This window comes from Nuphar pumila, chromosome 2, assembly GCF_984573655.1.
Source record: "Nuphar pumila chromosome 2, dmNupPumi1.hap1.1, whole genome shotgun sequence".
Classification (NCBI taxonomy): Eukaryota; Viridiplantae; Streptophyta; class Magnoliopsida; order Nymphaeales; family Nymphaeaceae; genus Nuphar; species Nuphar pumila.
The window spans coordinates 37,111,626-37,135,913 of NC_143250.1; the positions used below are offsets into that span (position 1 = coordinate 37,111,626).

Here is a 24,288-nt window from a genome sequence, read left to right on the forward strand (position 1 = left end):
TCCTTTGGTGCAACGGAAAGCGTGTCGCTCAAGAAATGGTGAAGTATTCATTGCTCTTCCTTTTTGCTTTGAAGTTATTCGGTATGTATCCCTTTTCTTAAAATATTATGCATTTGAAAATATGTTTCTTTCATATAGTTTGTTCGTTTAATGGTTATGATAGTTGAATTATGTCTTTTCACATTTCGTGTGCTCGTATATTTTAAAATTATCTCCCTCTAATTTGGTGAACTCGTTTGTTGTTCAAATATATAATTTGTGTTTATCGAACTACTCATCGCATATAATAACAATTTATGTTTTTTTTTAAAATTACCTTCAATTATGTGAGATTTATAATTCCTACATAACTATCTCATGATTGACCTATAAGTTAATTTTTAAAATTATATATATGATTTCTTGCTAAAGTAATGATCTTTGCTTAAAATTTCTTAACTCTCATATGAACCCATATTTGATTTGAGTTCCTCTTTTGATTATAAATTTTAGTGCATTTTTTGAAAAATTTGATATAATCCTTATATGAAAATCTCTCACATCTAAAAATCTTTGTTGAATCCTAAAAGTAGTTCTTGTTAATGATAACTTATAAGAACTCCTAAAAGTTTTTCAATGTTTCTTTTTTTTTGAAAAATTGTTTATGATAAACCATTAGGAAAGATTTTTTAAAAAGGAATTTCTCACACTACATAGAGTGCATAGTTCATCTTTTGCATCCTTTTGGTATAAATGATTTCATTTTTCATCTTTATAAACTTGTTGGTTTGTATTTTTCATAAGGTTTCGAAACCTCTTAATAATATCTTTTAAAAATGCCTACATTGACCATAATATGGTTTTTCTTTGTCCTCAATTGCAATTGTTAAATTTTGAGAATTTCAAGCATTGCTCTTTTTATAAAGTGCATACTTGCTCACTTTTGTGTATTTTTGTGTTTTGTGCACATTTGTTTCTCAAATATTTGCGCTTGTATGCATTCCCTCTTTTTTATGAAATACATGCCTTAGTGCATGTTTGTTTACACCTTGGTGTGTATTTGTTCAAGTATTGTATGAGTGCCTTCGTGCACATCTTTCATAAAGCCTTTTGTGCTCACATGTGTATTGTCTCTTCGTAGACATTTTTACATTATAGAGCCTTTATGCACATTTATTTTTGTGAAAAATATAATGAATTTAGATATTGAGTCTTTTTTAAATCATTGTAAGTGCTTTTAGCACTTTGAATGTTTCTGCATATCTCATCACAATCAAAGGTTTTTTAAAATTGTTGTATGGGATTTAATCCCAAATTTATAAATTTTCAAGTGCTTGAAATATTCATTCCTTGAGTATTGTGTTAAAACCTTCTTTGTGAACCATTACGGTTCTTATGATTTCTTTGATTAAAAGCTTGATTGTCTTGATGAATTCTTTATGTTGTGTTTATTGCTTAATAAGTCCTTTTTGGTATAAATGACTTGTTTGAAGATTAAGCATAATTTGTGTTTATGCAAAATTGTTGTTATAAAGCACATTATTGATTATTGGACCTTTTTGATTCAATTTTTTAATCGGTCCTCTTTTCTTTATTCCTTAAGTGTTTATTGCCTTTTTGTGGCATTTTTATTTGTCCATCACATGTTATTTAATGCATCTTCTATTTGGCCTTATTATTATATTAGAGATGTTTGTTGAGGTGAGTTATGGGCACCTCGTGTTATATCTTTTTTGTTTGTCCACCTTCCATATTATAGATGGTTGTTGAGGTGAGTTATGGGCACCTTGGGACTCTAAAATGATTTGTTGTATGATCTCTAATTATGAGTGTGTCACTCATTTTTTCTCTTGTGGACATTGATATTATGGATGCTTCTATGTAAATATGATGGACATATGATGTTTTAAAACCTTAAAAGTTTTAAGGTATATTAAATCAAAGGTTTTGGGATTATTGCCCAACCTTTTCTTGTTTATGAATCTTATGAGTGCATTTGCACATTTATGATTTTGTGTTCTTGTGTTTTTGCACAGTATTCTAAGTGTTCTTGGTGTGTGTATGTTCACACATTTGCTCTCAAGAATTTTATTTTATCGATTATAGTATCTTGTTGAAGATATTTTTTACATGCATGTTATTGTTATAAGAATTCATTTTAAAAGGAGTATTGTTTTATTCGAGGTTTATTTTCATTACAAGTTTATTGCCTCAAAAGTCTTTTCCTTTTATGCCCATTATCTAAGTGTCATCATATGTAGACAAGAATTTTATTACACCTTCGTGTGTTTTTAGCCCTTTGTTGGCTTTTGCTCTCTTGGTTTAGTAGCTGAACACACTTGTCTTGAGTGTTTTTATATGTAGACAAGGCACGTTAATTCACACCATGGTGTGTGATTTTTAGCCTATGTCGGCATTTGTGTCCTTGTTCTAGTCGCTTTAGATGTATGCCCATGGTTGGCTTATTTCACTCATTTCAAGTGCTATCATATGTAGACAAGAGATGTATTATGTTTTAGCCCATGGTTGGCTTATTACTCTTGTTCTAGTAGCTGAACATACTTGGTTTTAAGTGTATTTTTTACGTAGACAAGAGATACTTTTTAGTCCATGTTGACATGTATTCTCTTGTTCTTGTCGTAGATGCACTTATTTCAAGTATTATTATATGTAGACAAGAGGTTCTTTTACACACCTTTGTGTGTGTCTTTGGCCTTTAATGGCTTTATATTCTTGATCTAGTAGCTTATACACTTGATTTATGGGTTTTGGAGGACTAATGAGGAAGATGTTTGTAATGGATAAACTATTGTTGAAATTTGCAAAATTTCATTCATGACTTGTGTTTTTCAAGCAAATCATATTTTTGATAAGCATATCAAGTTGATTTCTTAGCATTTAATCTATATATTAAGTGCTTATGGTTTTTGCCACCCTTATATGCAAAATGTGTATTAAGTATGTCTTTCATAAGTGATTTTAAAACCTTGTGAACTCTTGGGTTTATTTTGCCTAAAGTATGCTTGGAGACTTTGTTTCTCTTGTTTGGCACTTCATTAAATGTTTGAAGCATGTTCATTAATGAGTTCTTTGAGTATTAATTCATTTCATGATAAGTATATGCATATGCTCTTTATGGCCTTTTTGGGCCCTCATTCAATAATGTTTATGTATATCATGCCTCTTCGTAGGCTTATTGTGGTGTCCCTTAGTGGCCCATTTTGTTATTCCCCATTATGGGGTTATATTTATCCAATATTGGACCTTATGAATGCATTATGCATTCTTGCAATTTATTTCTGCATAATTTGCTTCCGCTCATTTTGTTTTAACATGATGTATGATTTTGAATCCTTGGTGTTATTTCTGCATAATTTGCATAACTTCTAACATGTGTCATCCATAATTATGCTAGTTAGAAATGTTCCATTTGAGTAAAAGTGCAAAGATATGTTTTACTTGTTTCTTTGTTGTTTTTCTACAGGATCGCTAAGATGTGGAACGTTAGGTACATCATGGATTCGATCGATGGTGAATTGGATTTGAAGACCTAGCTCAACTGTCATGAAGATGGAGCTTTTTCCTTAAAGATTTTTTGAAGAATTGGACTTTGTTTCAAGACTTCCCTCTGTTTTGAAGAAATGTTTTTCCAAACTTTCGGGTTTTTCCCCGCAAAGTTTGAGGGGGGATGTTAAAATATGTGTATTATCGACATTTGTAATCTCGTATATATTTATATTCATATATATATAGATATATATACATATATATCTATATATATATATATATGTATGTATATATATATCTATATATATATATATGAATATAAATATATATACTTTATTTCACCCAAAAGGGTATTTCTGTAAATTCCTGTTTTACGCATATTCCATTTTGGAATAATGCTTGTAATTTTTATTTTTATTTTTCTTCTTTATTTTTCTTCTTTATTTTTCTTCTTTTTCCCTTTTTATTTTTTGGCTTTTGCGCCACATAGGGAGGCTCCCCAAAGAGTCGTTGGGGAGCCTCCAACGGTCACATATGTGACCGTTGGGGGCTCCCAACGACTCTCTTGGGAGCCCCCTTTGTGGCTCCTTCTTATGCTTATAAATAGGGCCTCTCCCCTTTGTATTTTGGTATCCTAGAGGGAGCTTATGCTCCATTGTAATGGGGTTTTTACCCCTTCTCCATTATTCTTCAATGATATGCAACTTATGACTTTATGTCATATTTTTCCCTTTTTATGGGTTTTATGTGTTAGCACATTATGTGCTTATGTTGTTTCCCTTTAATGGGTATATTTGCACTTCACGTGCATAAGTATGGGTTCATTATTGAACCCAATGTATTCCAAGTCACTTTCTAACAAATCATGCCTTCTTCATGTTATGCATTAGATCATGCAGGTTTGAATCATTCTCTATATCATGACATAATTTGGTGGTAGCATAGGATTTACTTATTGAAATCATGCTGCAAGGTTTGGTTATTTAGTTCTTGATATATGGTATTGCTTTACTATTCTTGATTGGTGATCATATGTAAATATTGGTAGGTATGAATATTTGAATGCTGCAAATTTTATATCTGCACTCACTCAATTCATTGCATGAAGTCTTATCCATGTTCTTTGTCTCACCTGGTTTCTTTAGAAGTAACTGTACTCAGAATTTCGGTTCTGACACCCTACTTTGTTGGTTTTTCAAAGGACATGGTGAACAGTGAGGTTGGACTGGCCACTGGGGATGAATGAGAGTCATACTTGAGCTTATCAGCTTCAGCAGGGAACATAGTGGCTCTATTTTTGCTTCTTTTAGTTCTTTTTACTTTCTGCAGTTGTTACTTCACTTTTGAGTTGTGTATGAGACTCTTATTGGTTCATTAATAAAAGAGTTTTAGTTGGTTCTTATGGATGACGGTTGCAACTTCGTTTGTGGTGGTTGGGCTATCCAATGAAAATTGAAACTGTGAGGACCCCAGATCTCTAGGAAGGTTTCTACATTGAAAAAAAAAAGATTTCGCATTTTCAAAGGGTATGGATTGGGGTCGTTACAGGATGCATTAAGAGAAAGAGGGAGGTCGAAGTCAAGCTCCAGGCTTCGCATCTGCTCTTGAAAAATTAAACCTCCAGTATCATGTAGAAGTGCCCATTCTCGGTTAACCTGCTCTCAGATGGGATAAACCCATCTCTTTTGCTGAAGATTCAGATTAACTGAATGTTTTGTCTCATGTTGTGATAAACCACCAGTGCCCATGCCTTGATTGATGGTAACATCCGAATTCTGCTAATTGCATAGCAGCAGGGTTTTGATCTACTGTGATTCTTTATGATTTTCAGTTGCTTGAGTCCACACAATCCAAAAGGTAAGCAGGAAATTTGTACCTTATATCCTGTTGATATAGCTGCTGGAGCAGCTTTGGCAGCAGTTGTTGTGGCTGATACAGGTACTTGGGCACGTGCCAATGAGGAAGTTACGGTGGACCTTACACCCTCTGGATGCAGAGGTGATGCACCTTTTGCTGTAGTTCCTCACACCCTCTTGATGCAGAAATGCTACGCCTTTTGATATATTCCAATAGTCACTTTTTGGTGGTTCTGGTGTTTGAATTAGTGTTCGCATATCCAATTTACCAAGGCCTTCTAGAGGAAATGCAACATGAGCTTCATCTGGTGGCTGAATTTCTGTGAAACTTTCACCATCACTAGCCAGATCAATGACCGACAAATCATTTTCAACTCTTCTCGCTTCATTCACTTGATCACCAATCTTGGAGGAAAGGTGTTTAGTAAATGGTAGGTGCTTATTAGAGTTATTCTCCAAAGAATCCCTGTTAAAGAAAGAAAGAAAAACTTGGCTTCAGGCATGTAGGATGAAATCATTCAGTTGGGTTAATTATTCACCTCTCCCCTAGAGACATGATATTGGGTTCAACTTCACAATTTGATGGGCTACCTGTTTCAAATCCCAACTATCACAAGCAATGCAATATCTGTGGTTTGATGTAACCCAGGACAAGAACGAGAAAATGAATAACTCATTTTATGACATGAATGTTGAAACAGAAATCAAAGAAAGGTTCAAATATCATAGAGTTGAAGATTTTTACATGCTTTGTCCATGCAAACAGATTGAATGGAGATACCATTTGCAATTTTCTCAGCTGGGCAAGTTGAGACAGGATCATTTCTCACTACGCATAGAACAAATTTTCATGACCATCTAAGTAAGACAGACATTGAATTGACCAACTTTAGATTACATGAATTAATGAAATTAAAATCAGACCAGATAAATTTTACCATCCAATTTTCAGTAAATGCTTTCTTAGGGTGCAAAGAGATCAGTACATATAGGACCATGACATACTCAAATCTGAATTCGTTATACAAATAGTAAAACTGAATTGCTGCCATATTTGAGCTAGTTCAGTCTTTCACCCCTACAACCCCAATAGCATCCACCACAAGACCCCAAGATTGCTGACAGCAAACAACCTGTACATGTGCTCCCTCCAATGCTTGATATTCAACTCGTCATAATTTTTTTTTATGGCCGACTCATCTTTTCCTTCATTTTCTTTTGACGTACCACTTAAATCACTCATATTACCTTCCAGTACACACCAAACACATCCACAACTGACCCAAAAAAAAAACTCACAGTGAAAGGATTAAACCCAACGACACAATCTTCTACTCGCAAGTTAAACCTCGCAAAGGTCTGCCACCAGCCCTATATCACTTGAAAACTCACAGTGAAAGGATCAAGCCAGCAACACAAACCTCTACTCACGAGCTGAACCTCACACAGGTCCGCCACCAGCCCTATATCACTTGAAAACTCCTCATCAACGCCAAATACGGGCCCACCATTTGGGGGAAACAATTTGGATGGGTTAAACAGGTCTAAACCCATTAACTAGCCATATTTCTCAACCTTAACACCCTCTGACTAGCCACACAAATCTCAGATTTCCAGAAAATGCACCAAAATAAAATGAAGTTAGACAAAGATGCCCCAAACCTTAGGTAGCGAATCTGATCTCCAATGACCAAAATTTTGCAGAAAATGAAACTGATAAGCTTTCCGTTTCAAGAACATCAAGGTTACGATTACAAGGCAAGGGTAAGCTATAAGCAACCCAATAAATCATGATAAACATATATAGAATAAATTGTTTCCCAATAAATCATGATAAACATATATAGAATAAATTGTTTCCCAATAAATCATGATAAACATAGATAGAATAAATTGTTTCCAATAGCATGCCCGTGAATAAGCAATTCTGCAGAACCTAGAAAATTCTGATTCAAGAAGGAAAAGCAATTTGAGTTTTACTGGCATACCTACTAGTGCCAGTTCCGCCCTATGAATACCAAATCACAGGGTTATTCCAAGTCCAAAACAACTCATCATGGTCAGCCTGCAACATCATGGCCACCCTCCATCCCTCTGGTGCACAATGGTTAAATGTGTTACAGGAACCATGTAGAAATCAAATGTGATGCTCAAAATGAAGCGTATGCCCAGGAAAATACAGAATGCTAGATGAGGTAAGGATGCCGGATTGAATTTTCTGCCGTGTTGGGTGCACTGCAGTGGATCAGACCTACGCAGATACTGAAATCATGACATCGTCGAAGATTTAATGAGATGCCTGAGTATTAATGTCGATTCAGATCGGATGCAACTGGTGAAGATTACATGCGCCACAGAAACATTGATACTTGACCACGCGTGACCTCGCTGTGGGATTCATCGGCTTCCTTCAGTTATTTAGGGGAAAATCAGTGGAATAAGAAGGAGAGGAAGAAGAGTCAAAGAGGAGGCGCGTGAACCAGGAAGGATAAGGCGGTCGATGTTGGTGTGCTTCCGCTGAGATCCTGAAGTTGTAGGCAGCCCTTTGCTTCAGCCGACAGAAAAGGAAGAGGGGGGATTAGAGAAAAAGAAGAAAGAAGATATGTGTAGAAAAGGGCAATGGTGGGGTGAAGACGGGTGTCCTACCTCTTCCGCTGTGTGCCTCTTTTAAAGAAGAAGAAGAAACCTCCAGAAGGGGCTTCCGTTGCAGATGAATGGAGGAGAATCGAATGGGTGGTTGGCGATCGACGGTTTGGAGGATGGCCATGGGGGGTTCGGTGAAGGAGGGATGAAGGAGAGAGTGCGACAGAGAGAGAAGAGAGAGAGAGGGTCAGAAGAAAACCCTAACTCGACCTTCTGAAACCGAGGGTTGAAAGGGGTTTTTTTTCCAAAATTTTCTAAAAAGGGACCTTTTAGAAAGTTTTTCTCAAAACAGGTTTTTAAAACCATTTTTTTGTGTAATTTTCTTTACTATTTTGATTTTTTTTCTTTTTTTTGTTCTTTTCGGTATTTTCTGGTTTTTTTGTTATTTTGGAAACAAAACTCTAAAACCTAAGCAATATGAGGGACAAAACTATTTTTTTGATTTTTGAGAAATATTTACAAAAGAGTTTTCTGAGAATTCAGATTTGGTCTCTGGCAATTTTTTCAGAAAACGGGTTTAGATCCGAGGTTTTGAGAAAGTATTTGAATTTTGGATCTCGAATCGAGAAATACAGATCATCGAATCCAAATGGACACTGGATCGACTGTCTGAGTCTTTCAGCAATTATTTTTGGTATTTTTGAGAATTTGGTTTAAAAATTAGATGACAAAACTCAGATTTGGATTCTGATATTGGATTCGGATCCAAAATCGAGTCAGATATATAAAATGAATTTAATTTCAGTAAAATTTGAGAAATAAACTGAAATTTAGGTTTAAAACTGACTCAATTACTCAGAAAATGGGGTCAGGGGCAAAAAGGGAATATTTACAATATTTTAAAAAATTTGGAGTGTTCACACAACTCAAAAAAAAATTGTATTGATTCGGGCCAGATCCGGACCCGACCCAGACCACCGCCTCTCGTTGTCATTAAAGACAACGAGACAGGCGGGAGGAGGGTTACGAAACTCCCCTCACCGCCTTTCCCCTCTGCTCTCTCGTCTCTCTCCCTTACCCTCTCGCTCGTCCACTGTGACCGAAGTCGGCGACCCCCGACAACCTGCCGCCACCGACGTCGGCGACCTCCCGTCTCCGGCGAGCTTCTCTCCGGCAACCTCCCTAGGTACGCTCCTCCTCCTCCCCTTCTTCTCCTCTTTCGTTCATCTTTCTCTCTCTCTTTCCCCCTCGTTTCTCCGTTGCGCAAGGAGGATGGCCAAGCTGCCTCCCTGCTGGCCTAAATCACTGGGGAGGGGCAAAGCCCCCTCCCTGCGACTCTTTTTAGCGAGGGAGGGGCGGAGCCCCTCCCTGTGCCGTGGTTGGTAAGGGAGGGACCGAACCCCTCCCGATACCCTCTTGTTGCAGGTGAGGGGCTCAGCTCCTCCCTACACCCTTGTAAGTAGGGGAGGGGCTGAGTCCCCTCCCTGCTTCTTATTACGGTAGGGGAGGGGTCGGCCCCCTCCCTGCTTCTTGTTACGGCAGGGGAGGGGATCGGCCCCCTCCCTGTTTCTTGTTGTGGCAGGGGAGGGGGTCAAGCCCCTCCCTGCACTTTGTTTCGGCAGGGGAGGGGCCGAGCCCCCTCCCTGTGCCTCTTCGCTCTTTAGGCGGGGGCATCGCCCCTGCCTCCGTTGTTTTTCGACAGGCAGGGGCAAGCCCCCTCGCCTCGTTCTTCCCTGGCATCAGGCAGGGGCTTCGCCCCCGGCCTGTTCGCATTTGATTAGGTAGGGCCGAGCCCCTGCCTCTCTTTTACTTCGTCAGGTATGCAAGGGCACGATGCCCCTGCTTCAGCTTCCTTCGCGTTAGGTCAGTGGCAATGACTTCGTCCTTCTGTTTTGGTGTTAGTGTGCTAAGATTGTCGCTTTTGCAGCTCATACGACGGATCCCGCTCGCGCTCCGCGACCCGAGCCATCCATCGCGTGCACCCGCAGACGCCATCAAGCTCGTAACTCTCCAAGGTAGGGGAATATTGCACGGAGGACATGAATAATTGAATTAATTTCAATTAAACTAAAAACGATCATTAAATAAATAAATAAATATATTATATATACAAATATATATATACAAATATATATATTTATATGAGTATACACTTAACTCAAGGACGCGGTTTCACGATCCTTGCCCTTTACTTTTTGTCGTGTCTTTTACTTTCTTTCAGTCTTTACTTGCCGTCGCGTATCGCGTCGAGGTTTTGCGTTGCAGTCCTGCTTACAGTTTTTACTTGCTGATGCGCGTTGTGCCGAGGTTTTGCATTGCACTCCTGCTTACAGTTTTTACTTGTTGTTGCACGTTGTGCCGAGGTTTTGCGTTACACTCCTGCTTACAATTTTTACTTGCTATTGCGCGTTGTGCGGAGGTTTTGCGTTGCACTTCTGCTTACCGTCTTTACCTTACGTCGCGCTTTGCGCCTAGGCTCTTGCTTTTGCATATGTATTGTTATTGCCTTGCTATTGCAGATCACGTGTAGGTTTTCGCTCTTTGAGCATGCCTTAAAGGCATCCTCGTGGAGGTTGCAAGGGGCATTCACCACTCTCTCTCTTGCAACGAGAGTTGAGTTGTGAGCTAGCGTTATATCTTCGTCTAAGGAGATGGATACCTCACAAGGATCCCGACTCTTTGAGTACGCAGTCCTGTAGACGAGTTGGGGTTCGAGCGAACTTCCTAGCAGGGGTTCTGTTGAGAAACTTGTATCCCGTCTATCGAGTCCAGTATCGAGGCATGTAGATACCCCGATAGCGGATGAGATTCTAGAAAATCGCATGCATAATGTTGGCAAAAGCTACTGACTGTTTCACAAGATAAAGAATGTCAAAAGTAAAGTTGATAAATTTTATATCTTTGTGAAACACTCTTGTTGAGGCTTCTATTGAGGAGCTATACCCCCTTCATCCTAGAGTACTTGTAGTCGTGTACTACACGCTAGTACTGCGATGATCGGATGAGATGGTCGTGCGACCTTGAATAGTGCTAAATGCACAATGCTGTAATCACTTAAATAGTGACTGATTCACCTTCACATGCAAGATGCTCGAGTGGTTTAAAGACCACATCATAGAATGGGTCGTTAGTTAAACAACCCCTAACGCACTCATTCGCTTCTTGTTGTCTCTCAAGGGAGAGGACAGAGCGGTACAAAACTCCAATGGACAAGTTGTTAACAACCACCTCACGGGCAATGATCCGACCTCCCCAGTCATTGGAGTTTGGGCAAAGAGGCTACATTAGTTAGCTCAACACTTCTGCAGAAGTTGGATGCATCCGTGGCACTGCTTATCAGCCTTTGGGGAATCCTCTCTCGGCTAAAGTCGTTTCTTTAGAAGCGGACTCAACTAGCTATTCGGGTTATTGAAAATACATAGAATAACAGACGCCCGAACTAGTCTCAGTTGTATCTACGTTTTGCCTGCGCGTACCCGCAGGCTAGTAATATCGAAACATAAAGTCTGTTCACACTGGTTGTTGGGTCGTGAGACTCGCTTGCTCTACTTACCCGCTTGCACTACTTATTTGTTTGCATTACTTACTCGCTTGCACTACTTACGTGCTTGCACTATTTACTCGCTTGCACTACTTACGCGCTTGCTCTACTTACCCGCTTGCACTACTTTTTTGTTTTCACTACTTATTCGCTTGCACTACTTATTCACTTGCACTACCTACTCGCTTGTACTACTTACGCGTTTGCACTATTTACCTGCTTGCACTGCTTACCTGTTTAACTGTATATGTGCTTTAAACTGCATAACCTGCTGAATTAAATGTACATAATTCAGTTTCCTGTAGTCTCTCTTGTACAGCTACTAGTTTTTTGGGAAACTAACCCATTCTATGGGTACAGGTGATGATTAGGTACACCACGGGCGATGACTCCAAGACTTAAGACTTTTTTCTTCCTGTTCTTAGCTCGCGTTCTGGACGTTTGGGGTTTTCTAACGGATTTTCCTGGGGATATCTGAATTTTGTACCATTTGGAAACTTCTTTTAATGGAAGTGGCTTTTCCAAGTGTTTTGCAAGTAGCATGGTTTGTGCATTTTGGTTCTTTAGCTAACGCGCCTAAAGTTGTCAGTTTGCCTTTCTGAATTTATCAAAAGAATAGTCTTCCGTTGATTTCATAAACAAACTCCGAAGGAAAGAGATATTTCTAGTCTCTTGCCTGTTTTTCTGCTAAGGTTCGCAAGTTGAAATTTTGCGCGTTACACAAATGGCTTTGAAGCTCTTTTATTAATATTGTGAAATGGAAAAACATAACTTTTGCAGAGTTCACAAGATGAACATTTTTTATTCTCTGAAGGGGAACATAAACTAGACTTTGGAAGAAGACCATTAGATGCGAGATTTTCAATGAAACCTCGACTACAATGTCCCAAGTGATTGTTCCAGATATCTGGCTTATTACAATAAGATGAATAAAAAAAATCCAATGGACTGAAGGACAAAGACTCTAAAGACGAAGAGACTGAAGAATGCTGAGACGGCTCCAACTGGAGAACTGAGACTGAGGGAATCTCCTTGAAGACGTACATGTTTCCTTGTCGCTCTCCCTTAGTGAACATCTCTTTTGTTTGTAGATCCTTAACATAAACAGATGAGGGAGTAAATTCGACTGAAGAATTCAAATCGTCAACAAGTTTAGTCACAGAGACAATGTTCTATTTAATATTAGGAGCAAGAAGGACATTAGAGAAGTGAAGTGAGGATTTCGACATAGGAATATGTGCACTGCCAATATGACTAATGGAGTGAGAAGTTTCATCTCCCGTAACTATACTACCTCTTTCAAGATAAGGCAATAAGTGAGATAACTTACCCGCATTACCCGTGACATGAGTGGCAGCACCAGAGTCAACATACCATTCTCCTTGTTCATTTTGCTTGATCGTCATCTGTGACAATGTTGATAGTAAAAGTTGTTGCACATCTGCAGATGGTGCTTTCGTGTCCACAACGGTGCCTGACTTATTCTCAATTTTATTTGTCTTTCCTTTGTTCTATAGATTAAACCAACAATCAGCTTTCACATGTCCTTTTTTGTTACATAGGAAGCAAGTGGGTACTCTCCTCTGATTCCCTGCATTAAAAACAACTGAAATATTAAGTGTAGGCAAGATACAATGACCTCCTTGCCCAAAACGTCCTCGGCCTCGGCCTTCTTGATGTCCTCCATTTCCTCGTCCAAGACCTACAGAAGTGTCCATAGCCAAAACTGAGTGAGAACGAGCTTATTCATTTCCTTCCGCCCGTTGTCTCATACTCATCTCATGATGAAGAAGCTTCGCCTGAAGGTCATCAAAGTTGGGCAAGCAGGGAAGACAGGACAATGTTGTAGTAAACATGTCAAAATCAGGGCCCAATCCATTAAGAAGTTGGTGTACTTTATCTTTTTCTGAAATAACACTTTCAATAATGGCCAATTGGTCAGTAATACTCTTCATGCGGCCTATGTATTCCATAACTATCATTGAGCCTTTTCTCAAATTTTGAAACTCATTTTTTAAATACATAACTCGAGCTTATGATATCTGAGAGTATGTCTAAGACAACTTACTCCATAGATCTGCCGCAATGCAATCATTTGAAAGAGTAGCCAACACTTCTTGAGAGAGTGTTGACGTGATATAAGCAACCAAAGACTGATCCCTCTTTCTCTAGGTTGTATAATCTGAATTTTTAACAGACTTAATAATTGTGGCACCCTGCTCATCCTTGGTTTCCTGCAAAATAAGTTGTGGTGGCATAAGAATCGAACTATCCAAATGTTCATCAAGATCCTGACTCCGTATGAACTGAAGTATCTGTCTCTTCCATGTCAAAAAATTATTATGTGTAAGTTTTTTTGTAACAAGCTGATTTAAAAAGTTGGCAGAAGGGCTAGAAAAAGTAGAGTAAGAATCCATATCAATGGAGCAAGGAGAAAACAAGGAGTAAACAGATTTAAGAAGTTTAAGAAAGAAACCAAATTATGAAGATAGATTCACGACCTTATTCACTACAGAAATCAAAATAAAATCTGTGACACAGAGAATAACATACTCAAGATATTCAAGATTGTAAGGAAGAAACCAAATTTTCATCACAGGAAATAAAGAAAGATGAAGACAGATTCACGACAGAAAAAAAAAGAAAGCAATAATAAATGAAGAAGAAGAATAGTAAGAAGGATTAAGGCAGACAAAAGCGAGAACTACCTGTTCAGGGTCGTGATACCACACGGTGGATAGGGACACGAACTTGCTGTCTAGATTCGCAAAATCAGATTTTAGATGCAAGAAAGAACGACACAGATAAAAGATTTTAGATGCAAGAGGAAAAAAACATGACCCAATACAAGAAAGAACGACACAACAAATTTTAGATGCAAGAAAGAACGACACAGATAAAAGATTTTAGATGCAGGAAAAGACGACCCAATATAAGAAAGAACGACACAGGAACCAGACTGTAGATGCACGTCTGATCACGCCCAGTCACGAATCTGCTCTGATACCATGTTAAATGGGCTGAGAGGCTGCTGCCGTAGTTGATATCCTGCATGAAAAATAGAAAAAGGGAGAGGGAGACGAGAAGGGATAGAGAGAGAGAGAGAGAGAGAGAGAGAGAGTAAAACCCCATTTAAAAAAAAAATTTGTTTGGACCCGGGCCGGGTCGGGTCCGGACCCGACCCAGGCCCCTTTTTTATTTTAGGGTTTTCAAAAAACCCGAGCATTCGGGCGCCGCAACCCCCCCCTTCTCTCCCCTTCGCTTGCGGGCAGATTAGGGAAACCCACCAGGGGTTTCCCCTTTCGGTTGCCCCCCTGCGCCTTTAAGAGAGGGGTTGGAGGGCGAGGGGAGTCACGCCTCCCTCTCGCAGCCCTCGCCCCCCCTCCGTGCCGGTCTCCTCCCTCGCTGCGCCCCGCCGTCGACACTGGCCACCCCTCCCAGGTACGCCGCCCTTTTTTTTCTTCTCTTCTCCTCCCTCTTCTCTTCCTCACCCCCCCTCTCTGTCACCTCGCCGGGAGGCCGACAGGCGGCGCACGGCCCCTGCCGCGCCCTCCTACGTCCCCTGTGCCTTTCGGAGGGTCGACAGGGAGCCCTCAGACCCTGACGCCATTTTTTCTTCCCCCTTTCTACCAGGGGCTATCGAAGGGCCGATAGGGGTCCAGTCACCCCTGCGACACCTGTTTGCCGTCATTGTTTTGGGTCGCCATGACTCGGTCTGGCAGGGGCTGGGACCCCTGCCATTCGTTGACTCTTCCGGGCAGGGGCCGAGGCCCTGCCACCTCACCGCCATCGGCAGGGACTGGGCCCCTGCCGATTCGATGATTCCGGCAGGGGCTCAGCCCCTGCCACATAATTGTAGCCCCTGCCACTCTTCTTTTGCCAGCAGGGGCTCAACCCCTGCCACTTCATCGGTTCTGGCAGGGGCTGAGCCCCTGCCACTTTCATTTTCGCAGGTAGGGGCCCAGCCCTTGCCACTTCATCGGTTATGGCAGGGGCTCAGCCCCAGCCCCTGCCACTTTCATTTTCGCAAGCAGGGGCCCAGCCCCTGCCACCTAATCGGTTCTGGCAGGGGCTCAGCCCCTCCCACTTTCATTTTCGCAGGCAGGGGCCCAGCCCCTGCCACCTAATCGGTTCTGGCAGGGGCTCAGCCCCTGCCACTTTCATTTTCGCAGGCAGGGGCTCAGCCCCTGCCACTTAGCTGTTGCTGGCAGGGGCTCAACCCCTGCCACTTGATTGTTTCTGGCAGGGGCTCAGCCCTTGCCACATTTATTTTGCCGGCAGGGGCTCAACCCCTGCCGCTTCTTTGCGTTTGGCAGGGGCTGACCCCCTGCCGCCTCAGTATTTTTTCGACAGGGGCTCATCCCCTGTTGCCCCGCTGCTGTCTGCAGGCAAAAGGCTTGTCCTTGACGTTCTTCTGATTTCGGCCCGCAGGGGCACACCCCTGCTGCCTCTCTTTTTCTTATAGGCAAGCTTGTTTTTCTATTTCTCCGCATTATAATTAACATAGCACTGTTGCAGACCTCACATCGGACCCCCGCTCTGGCTCCGCGGCCCGAGCCTCGTATCATCTACACGCGTAGACGCACGCAGCTGCACGACATCCCGAGGTAGGGGAAAGTCGCACGAATAGTATGTATGAACAAAATAGAATAAGACTTCTGTGATAGAATAGTTATTTTGCGTATCTGAAGAAGTATTGGTTGGTCAAAGTTTTACTCTTTGTAATTCTTTTGAAATTGCATAATGTAAATTCTTTGGGTAGACTCATTCTAGAAAGAATCAAGTAGTTTACTTGGCATGCCTGTTTACGTGTAGGATTGCTTAACTCATAATTGTCTATTATGCATGCTTATTCCTTTGAAACTGCATACTTAAGACAAACTTTGTGAATAGACTCAAAACCACTGCAATTGCTATTGTAACCGAACCATAAGGCAGGTACGGTATGAATTTTATGTAAGACCATGGAGTGTATTGAAGTGTGAAATCTACACTGATTTTGAGGTGGTAATATCGGCCTCCACAGGCCAATTGCTCAGAAAAGCAAAACATGTCATGTAGGAACCAAAAGAATCATAAAACATTATGTTGCCTTCTCATCGTAGTTGTACCTCTAGGAAGGTACAATCGTACTTTTGGACAAGTACGTCCCATGTGGGTTACGATGGTGGGATGATGAGGTTGTAGCAACCTCGATGAGTGCAATTAGCACAATGCTGAGATCACATAAATGGTGACCATTCGCCTTCACAGGCAAGATGCTCGAGTGGGTCTAAGGGACCAGAGCATGTAGGATGGGGCGGCGGTTAAGAAACCCCCATCGTACCCATCCGATCTTCACGGTTCATCAAGGGAGAGGATGGATGGTACAAAGACTCCGATGGACAGGTTGTTAACAACCACCCCACGGGCAAAAAACTCGGTTTCCCCAATCATCGGAGTTAGGGGAATTGGGATTACCATAAATTATCCTAGGTGGTAACTCTCAGGCACTTCTGCAGAAGTTGGATGCATCCATGGGCCACGAATGCCTTTGGGGATTTACTCTCTTGGTCACTGACCGTCCCCTTAGGAGCGGACTCAGTCTGCCATCCGGGTTAATGAAAACACCTGACATAATAAACCCCCGGATCGGTCTCGGCTGTTTCTACGTTTCGCGTCTGTGCGTACCTACAGGCCAGTTAATATCAGAACTTAAAGAATATATTCATGAATAGTTGTAGATGACCGAGACTTACACTGCTTCAACTAACAGCTCTTTGCACTTATTACATTTGTTAGAATAGACTACAATTTCTTTGATTGCTTAAATATCATAACTGCTTATCTCATGAATGTCCTGTTCTATTTTCATTCTACTTATCTGTTCGTGCACCTACTGGTTTGTGATGAAACTGACCCATTTCATGGGCAGGTGAGGAGTAGGACTTCACTGGCGGCCGATGGCGTGGTGCAACATGGATCAAGATTCATCTTCTTTCTGCTGATGGCTTGGGCTCTGGGTCTTTTTGGAGTTTTTCTTAGATTTATTGAACTTTGGAATAAAATGCTCATTTTGTAATAAACTGCAGATTTTAATCTATTGCCTTATTACTTAAATTCCTTTAAGTTGGTGTACATGTGAATGATGGTTTTCCAGCTAACGTACCCGGGATTGTTGACTTGTGTTCCTTTCTACATGTCTTCCGCTGTCGTTTTTTTTTAAAAGTTAAAACTTTAAATCTTTGAAAGGTTTTCGATAAGGTTTTCGAAATCACAAGTCGAAATTTTGGGGCATTACAGAGAGAGAGTTGCGCAAAGGCTAGGGCTGCTTTGAATATTTTCAACGCACAACCACCGATCCCTAAACATTACATATAAACAAATTACAATGGCTACATTACATAAATGCCATTAATGAAAACCCTACGCACGTTAACATTTTAACAGTGTCGTGCGTATGGATCTGGATCCAGACCCATACACATGTTCTATTTTAACACTACGCCCAAGTGGATCCAAACCCATATGGGTCCAACAAATTCCAATTTGGGAAACATTTAAATTATACAAATTGCTAATTAATTTCTAACCATATTTAAATTACTATCTTAATAACTAAATGCCAATTATATCAAATGAACAATTAAATGCCTAATTAAATATAATTATTAATTAATTAAAATTAGCAATTATATGCCTGTTAGCTCATAAACTATAATTAACAAGAGATGGAAAATAAAAAATATAATCTACACTTAATGCTAATTTAATTATAATATAATAATTGCCACATTATTCGTGAAATTCACTTTTCATTTATTTAAAAATCTTAGAAAATTTGCTGATATTACAATGCGAACCACAAATCTGAGTAGGGATGTAAATGGTTTAGATTCGGATCGGATGTGACCAATATATTAGACTAATTGGATGTTGGCTAAATGGTTTTGAATCTTGATTCAGATTTGGATGGTGAAAAGCTCATACCAGATTTGAATATCCGTCAAATTTGAATATTTGTCGGATTCGGTAGCAAAAAATCAAAACCATATCAGCGTCCGATTATAATCATTTATGATTTTGACCATGGTTGCCAATTGAGGAAGCGGGAGCGGGAAGCGATACGGGAAGCGAGGCACTTTCAAAATTTTAGGAAGCGAGAAGCGTGGGATCACTTAGGAGCGATTCGGAAATCGTCTCGGAAGCGACCTAGGATGCGAACCGGAAGCGACCTAGGAAGCGAGGGGGTAGCGAAAAAAATAAAATAAAAAATAAAAAATACAAAAAAATTGAAAAAATGGGGGAAGCGAGGGGGAAGCTTGATTTAAAAGTGGCGCTTCCCCGCACGCTTCGGAAGCGCGACGTTTCGCGCTTCCGGAGCGCGCTTCGGGGAAGCGCGCTTCGCCTTTTACTTAGGTGCTTCCGGTAACTCTGGTTTTGACTTACCAAATGCAACTAAACAAAATCGAATCTGGTCGGATAACGGATAAAATCTGATTCATCGACATCCCTAGATCTAAGGTATGTTACAAACCTCACCTAGGGCCGGGCTTTGAGAGAGGTTGGCATGAAGCCATGGGAATGAATGGGGCCCATATATTTAAATAAAAGAGGTCCATAGTGTGTCTTTGAGTCCATATTGGATTGAGATATTAATAGTAGTACCTTGGTTCCATTGACAAGCTTTCCTTGTAAGTCTATATAAGCCAAGTGTCTTGTAATTCACTCATCCATCTAATAAGAATTTTCTCTTCTTGGTCCCTTGTTTGGGAACTGGCCCTAGCCAGAGCGATTTGGAGGCCCTCTCCCTCCTTGAATTGGGAGAACATGAATACGTGTGCTGGAGTGGCACCTAGACTCGTATAAGAGGCAACATGTTATCCTTTTTTTAGTGTTGATAAATATGCTAATGGGAATGAAAATTTTGCATTACTACATCTGGCTATTTTTTTTTTGCAAGGTCAAATTTGTGCTTAATTATAAAATGTAGTTTTGTTCGTATATTTTGCAATAAGCATGTAACTTATACTTGTTCCAACATGTCAGGAATAACTGTGCCCACTAGTCCAACTGTGGTTGGAATTCTTCCACAACCCTCTTCACCAGCAAATAGGTAATTCATTTGAAATACTGCAGTAGCTGAATATGAATCTTCTGATGTATGTTTTTTTTTTCTTATTTTTTGTCTGGTTTGAAATTATGATGCTTTTACAATGCTTCAGACTCTTTTTGGTGCTATTACACATTAGGAATGCTGTTAAATATGAAAGTGAAAGATTTGTCTTGTTGGCTTGTGATTAGGGATGGTAAACGAACCAAGCAGCTTGTGACTCGGCTTGTTATAAACTTGTACTTGATTGGTTTATATAGCTGGCGAGATGAGCCACGAGCAGCTCGTTTAGCTTAAACGAGTCTAGCTTGAACATAGGATGTTTGGCTTGGCTCAGCTCGAGAGAGCTTGTATAGATAATATATATATTTTGTGTAATATATTAAAAAGAGAATGCATAAAATATATATAAAAAGAGAAGGGTGAATGAAAAACATTTATATATATATATATATATATATATATATATATATATATATATATAAAATGTGAACTATTAAGCATAATATATAAAATATTAAATATATATATTTTAAGTGTAATGTATATATTCCATGTATAAATAATATAGAATGTTTTTACACGAGCCTGCTCATGTTCGGCTTGTCTCATTCAGGTATGAGCCGAGCTCAAGCTCGGCTTGGCTAAACATGAACCTGAGCTGAGTCACGAGCACAATCCATTAGTAAACAACCGAGCCTGAACATGCCCTGTTCGGTTTGTTCGGCTCGTTTACCGGCCCTCCTTGTGATCTCTTAAAGACTGTCATAGGAGTTTCATTCAATTACAGAGTTGAATGTTTGTGATTGTTTTTCTCTTTTATCTTCTCAATTGCGACTCACATGGTATTTGAGATTGGGCCGGGTTGAGGGATTGCTATATGATGAGTTTAGGATTTAATAAAAAATTAAATCTGCAAAAGAAATGTTCGAAGTTCTTTTATTTTTTATCATGATAAGAATAAGGTTGCAATAGACAGAGAGGGAGGGAGAGAGACCAGGGCAGTGCTACTTCAGCCTTAAGAAAACTAAAAAGGTAAGTTAAAACAACTTTGTAATATTGTTAAAAATATGAGAAATTCAAAATTTAAACACTTTGGTGAAAAATAATAAATTGACTAAACATATTCAAATAACTTGTGGTTACTTCATTGGCTGACGTTTATCAGAGATGAATTATTATGCAGTATCAGCAAGCACTAAGAGAGATATAATTTCCATGCCACTCATACAGCAGTGTCCCAATGCGCTGTTTTTACAGAAACATGGTCTATGAGACAGTCAGCAGTACATGTGTCATACTGTTTGGTCCTGGTAACATCGCAGCTCAGCAATTAGGTATTAACTATCGACTTCTCAGATTATTAAAGTTCAAGTGTCAATCGTTGATTAGTAATTGAATGTTCTTATTCAAGCAGTAAAATGTAAGAAAAAATATCCCCTATCTTTTAAATTAAGGTTTGTTGCTATGAACTAGCAATTGAGCAAGCCATATTTTTAGAGTTAAAAATAAGCAGTAATAGAGTTTATTTAAATGGTATCACTTACCTAGTGGAATTTGGGAAGACTGATATGAAATAAAGTTGAAGCGTGACATCCAAAAAGAACAATGAAAAATGTAGCTGCATGATGTCATCAGTGGAAGAGAAAAATATGACACACACATATATGTATGTATATGTGTAATATCAATGAGAAAACTTACATCATGCATTTCCAAGGAGAGCGAACTGGGCAGATGGATTTAGCATTATTTATTTGGTACCATAGTAAAAAAACAGCAGTTTTTTTTTTTAAATTTTTCGCAAAAATAATGCATTATTTTCATCAGACAAAATAATTCTGATAAAAACACGATATAATTATTGGGACATTATTTGTTATTGGATCGTGGATGTGTGTGTTGGATCCAGTTGAGATGAAGTCTGGCTGTTGTGTTTTGTTTATTGTATTTTTCTCTTCCCAAAGAAAGAGAAAAATACAGTAAAGAAAACATAACAGCCAGACCTCAACTGGATCCAATACATGGATCCATGATCGAATACCAAATCACGTCTCGTTACTAATGGATATGTCCCTGTAAAAAAATCTTGTATATTTAATCATGAATTTTTCAAAAAATCATGATAAACTACCTAAAAGTTTTTTTTCTATTTCTTAAAAGAAAGAGGCATTCAATGCAGCTCACCCCACGTGATGTGGCACCTTTGACTTGAGGAGGGAGGCCCTCCTTTATATAACATGTGGAAGGGCCTTCCCTCCTTACTCTCCTCGATACGGGACTGTTCGTGTGAGCGTAAAACAATCCCTTTCCCCTCCACGCCCTTGAATGAAAAATAATCTCTCTCACAAAATATATGCTTATGTTTTTCTTAGCTTGCCGAGATTTTCCCAAATTTTTGGAGAAAGTCACATTTTTTGAAAATATTCTGAGTTATTATTGATTTGCTGAGAATGAGATTGTGACTATGTTTAGTACAGATCATGTTTTTAATCTAACAATTTGGATGTGAAATGATTTGTTTTTTATAATTATATTTTGGTGCTAACCATTTGTTTCTATCCCTGTTTAAATATATTAATTCAAGACGTTTTCTAAATTAAATGAACTGTGTAAATAAATCTATATGGTCAGACTTAGCAATGTATGATAATTAGTCATTGATACCAACTTTGTGGTGCACACACACACACACACACACACACACACACACACACACACACACACACACACACACACACACACACACGAAAACCCATATTATCGAACAGGTTTTCATCGAACAAGGGCCGCACATCAAAAAATTTTGAAAAAAAGAGCATTCAGCGCAAAAACGTCCGATTATGTCGGATAAAAAAGTGTCTGATGATACCTGTTACTCTCTATATATATACATATATCACACAGTTAAAAGGGTTAAACACAAATTTCATTCGTTTAGATGTCTCGAGGACTGCACATTGCACATGGTAGTAAAAAAACGAACATTGTCTAAAAGCATGGTTCTAAATGCAGACTCAGAACTCAGCTAGGTCAACTCCATGACTCAGCCAGGAGATGTTAAATGATCGGTCAGCCTATTGGATTCACTAGGTTTAGTGCTGATCGAGGTTAACTTGGGCAAATCACTTGGTTGGACCTCTGGGTTTTTCAACATTGTCTTGGAGTGCTCCTTATTGGACTTCTCATCTTCATCACCAAAATTACCCAATTGTCACAGCCTGGTGTGCCATTACAGTAATTAATAATCAGTATCTTCATTTTCTGTTTCCTCATTTATATTATCTGCTGATTCTTCTGTTTCTGCTCTACTGGTGACATGCCATTCATTTACAGGGTATAGTAAATGAGAACTTTATTTCATTTCTTGGCCGATGGCAATTCTGAAATGTTTATGCATTGTTAAACGTTGGAATTTAAATTGTCACTGTTCATACTATTTTCTGAATTCCTAAGATTAACTATTTATCTGATACTAAAGATTTAGAAGAGTCAGGCCTATTAGGTCACATGCTACCTTTAGCACCAGAAGATTGAGCACAGAGCATGATGTTGCAATTGTGCTACATGAACATCCATGAGACTTTTCTGCAACAAAGAGAATGAATTTTCACCCACTTGTTTGTTTCCATAGCACCATCTATTTACTCTTTCTACCATTTTAGGCCGTGCCCTTTTACTTTTTGAATGAGATCTTCAAAACTGAGATATGTGGTTTAACTAAGTTACTGTCACCTCTATCTTGACTACTAAATTCCCAGAATATTCTATTTCTATCAGGAAAAGAAAATGTTATCAGCTTTGTTTGTTTGCACTCTGAAAGTAACTTTATTTGCAGAGTACTTATTGCATATGAGAATGGTCTCCTTATTCTCTGGGATACTCGTGAAGATAAAGATGTTTTTATTAGAAATAGCACTGATATTCAAGTAAAGGGTGGAGAAGACAATAATTCATCAAGTGCTGTTGGAAGTGATAGCCTTTGTGATCCTTCAAAAAACGATCAAGAGGAGAAAGAGATATGCTCTTTCTGCTGGGCTTCTACAGATGGATCCATCCTTGCTTTGGGTTACATAGATGGAGATATTTTATTGTGGAACATTTCATCTGTATCTGCTAGAAAAAGTCAAGCACATGCATCATCAGATGTAGTTAAATTGCAGTTATCTTCAGCAGAAAGAAGGCTTCCAGTCATTGTCTTACATTGGCGTGCTTGTGGTAATGTGATCCACAATCATGGTGGGCAGTTATTTATTTATGGAGGTGACGAAATAGGCTCTGAAGAAGTCTTAACGGTCTGTATCCTCTTTTTTCTTTCCTGAATTTTGGTTGTCTTCTTTTGGAATGTTATAGTTTTCTACTTGTTTATTAATGCATTATAGCGTTTATTTACTTGCACTGAGTTATTAATTTAGGTGCTCGCTAATTGCAGTTCTAAAGAGAATGTTCTCCTAAGGCTTTCTTTGGTTACTATGATCTGTCTTTTACCTTTCATCCCTATTGCTGTGTAACCAGTTGTCATTAGAATGAGTACTTTTGTATTGCAATTTTTGCAACCTTTATCATAATTCTGAAAATAAATACTGTTGCCAATGTGATGCATGTTGTCAACTGTTTAAACATTCCTTGTAATACTTAGGATTGAAAACAATGAAAAATCAAAACTTTAAATTTCAGTGAGGTGTGGATTTTCGTATCAACTAGAGGACCTCCCATGTTCTTTGCAAATT

The 24,288-nt window shown here is 39.3% G+C and overlaps 1 protein-coding gene across 5 annotated transcripts in view; it reads left to right on the forward strand.

The window, feature by feature from the left end:
- LOC149845274 (uncharacterized) overlaps window positions 1-24,288 on the forward strand; it is a 168,023-nt gene that overhangs the window by 71,910 nt on the left and 71,825 nt on the right. For all 5 annotated transcript variants that reach the window (XM_089995655.1, XM_089995660.1, XM_089995658.1 and 2 more), the window contains 2 exons: window positions 19,495-19,561; window positions 23,397-23,853. In XM_089995655.1, coding sequence (XP_089851781.1) covers window positions 19,495-19,561; window positions 23,397-23,853 — 524 coding nt within the window. The remainder of the gene's footprint in view (window positions 1-19,494; window positions 19,562-23,396; window positions 23,854-24,288) is intronic.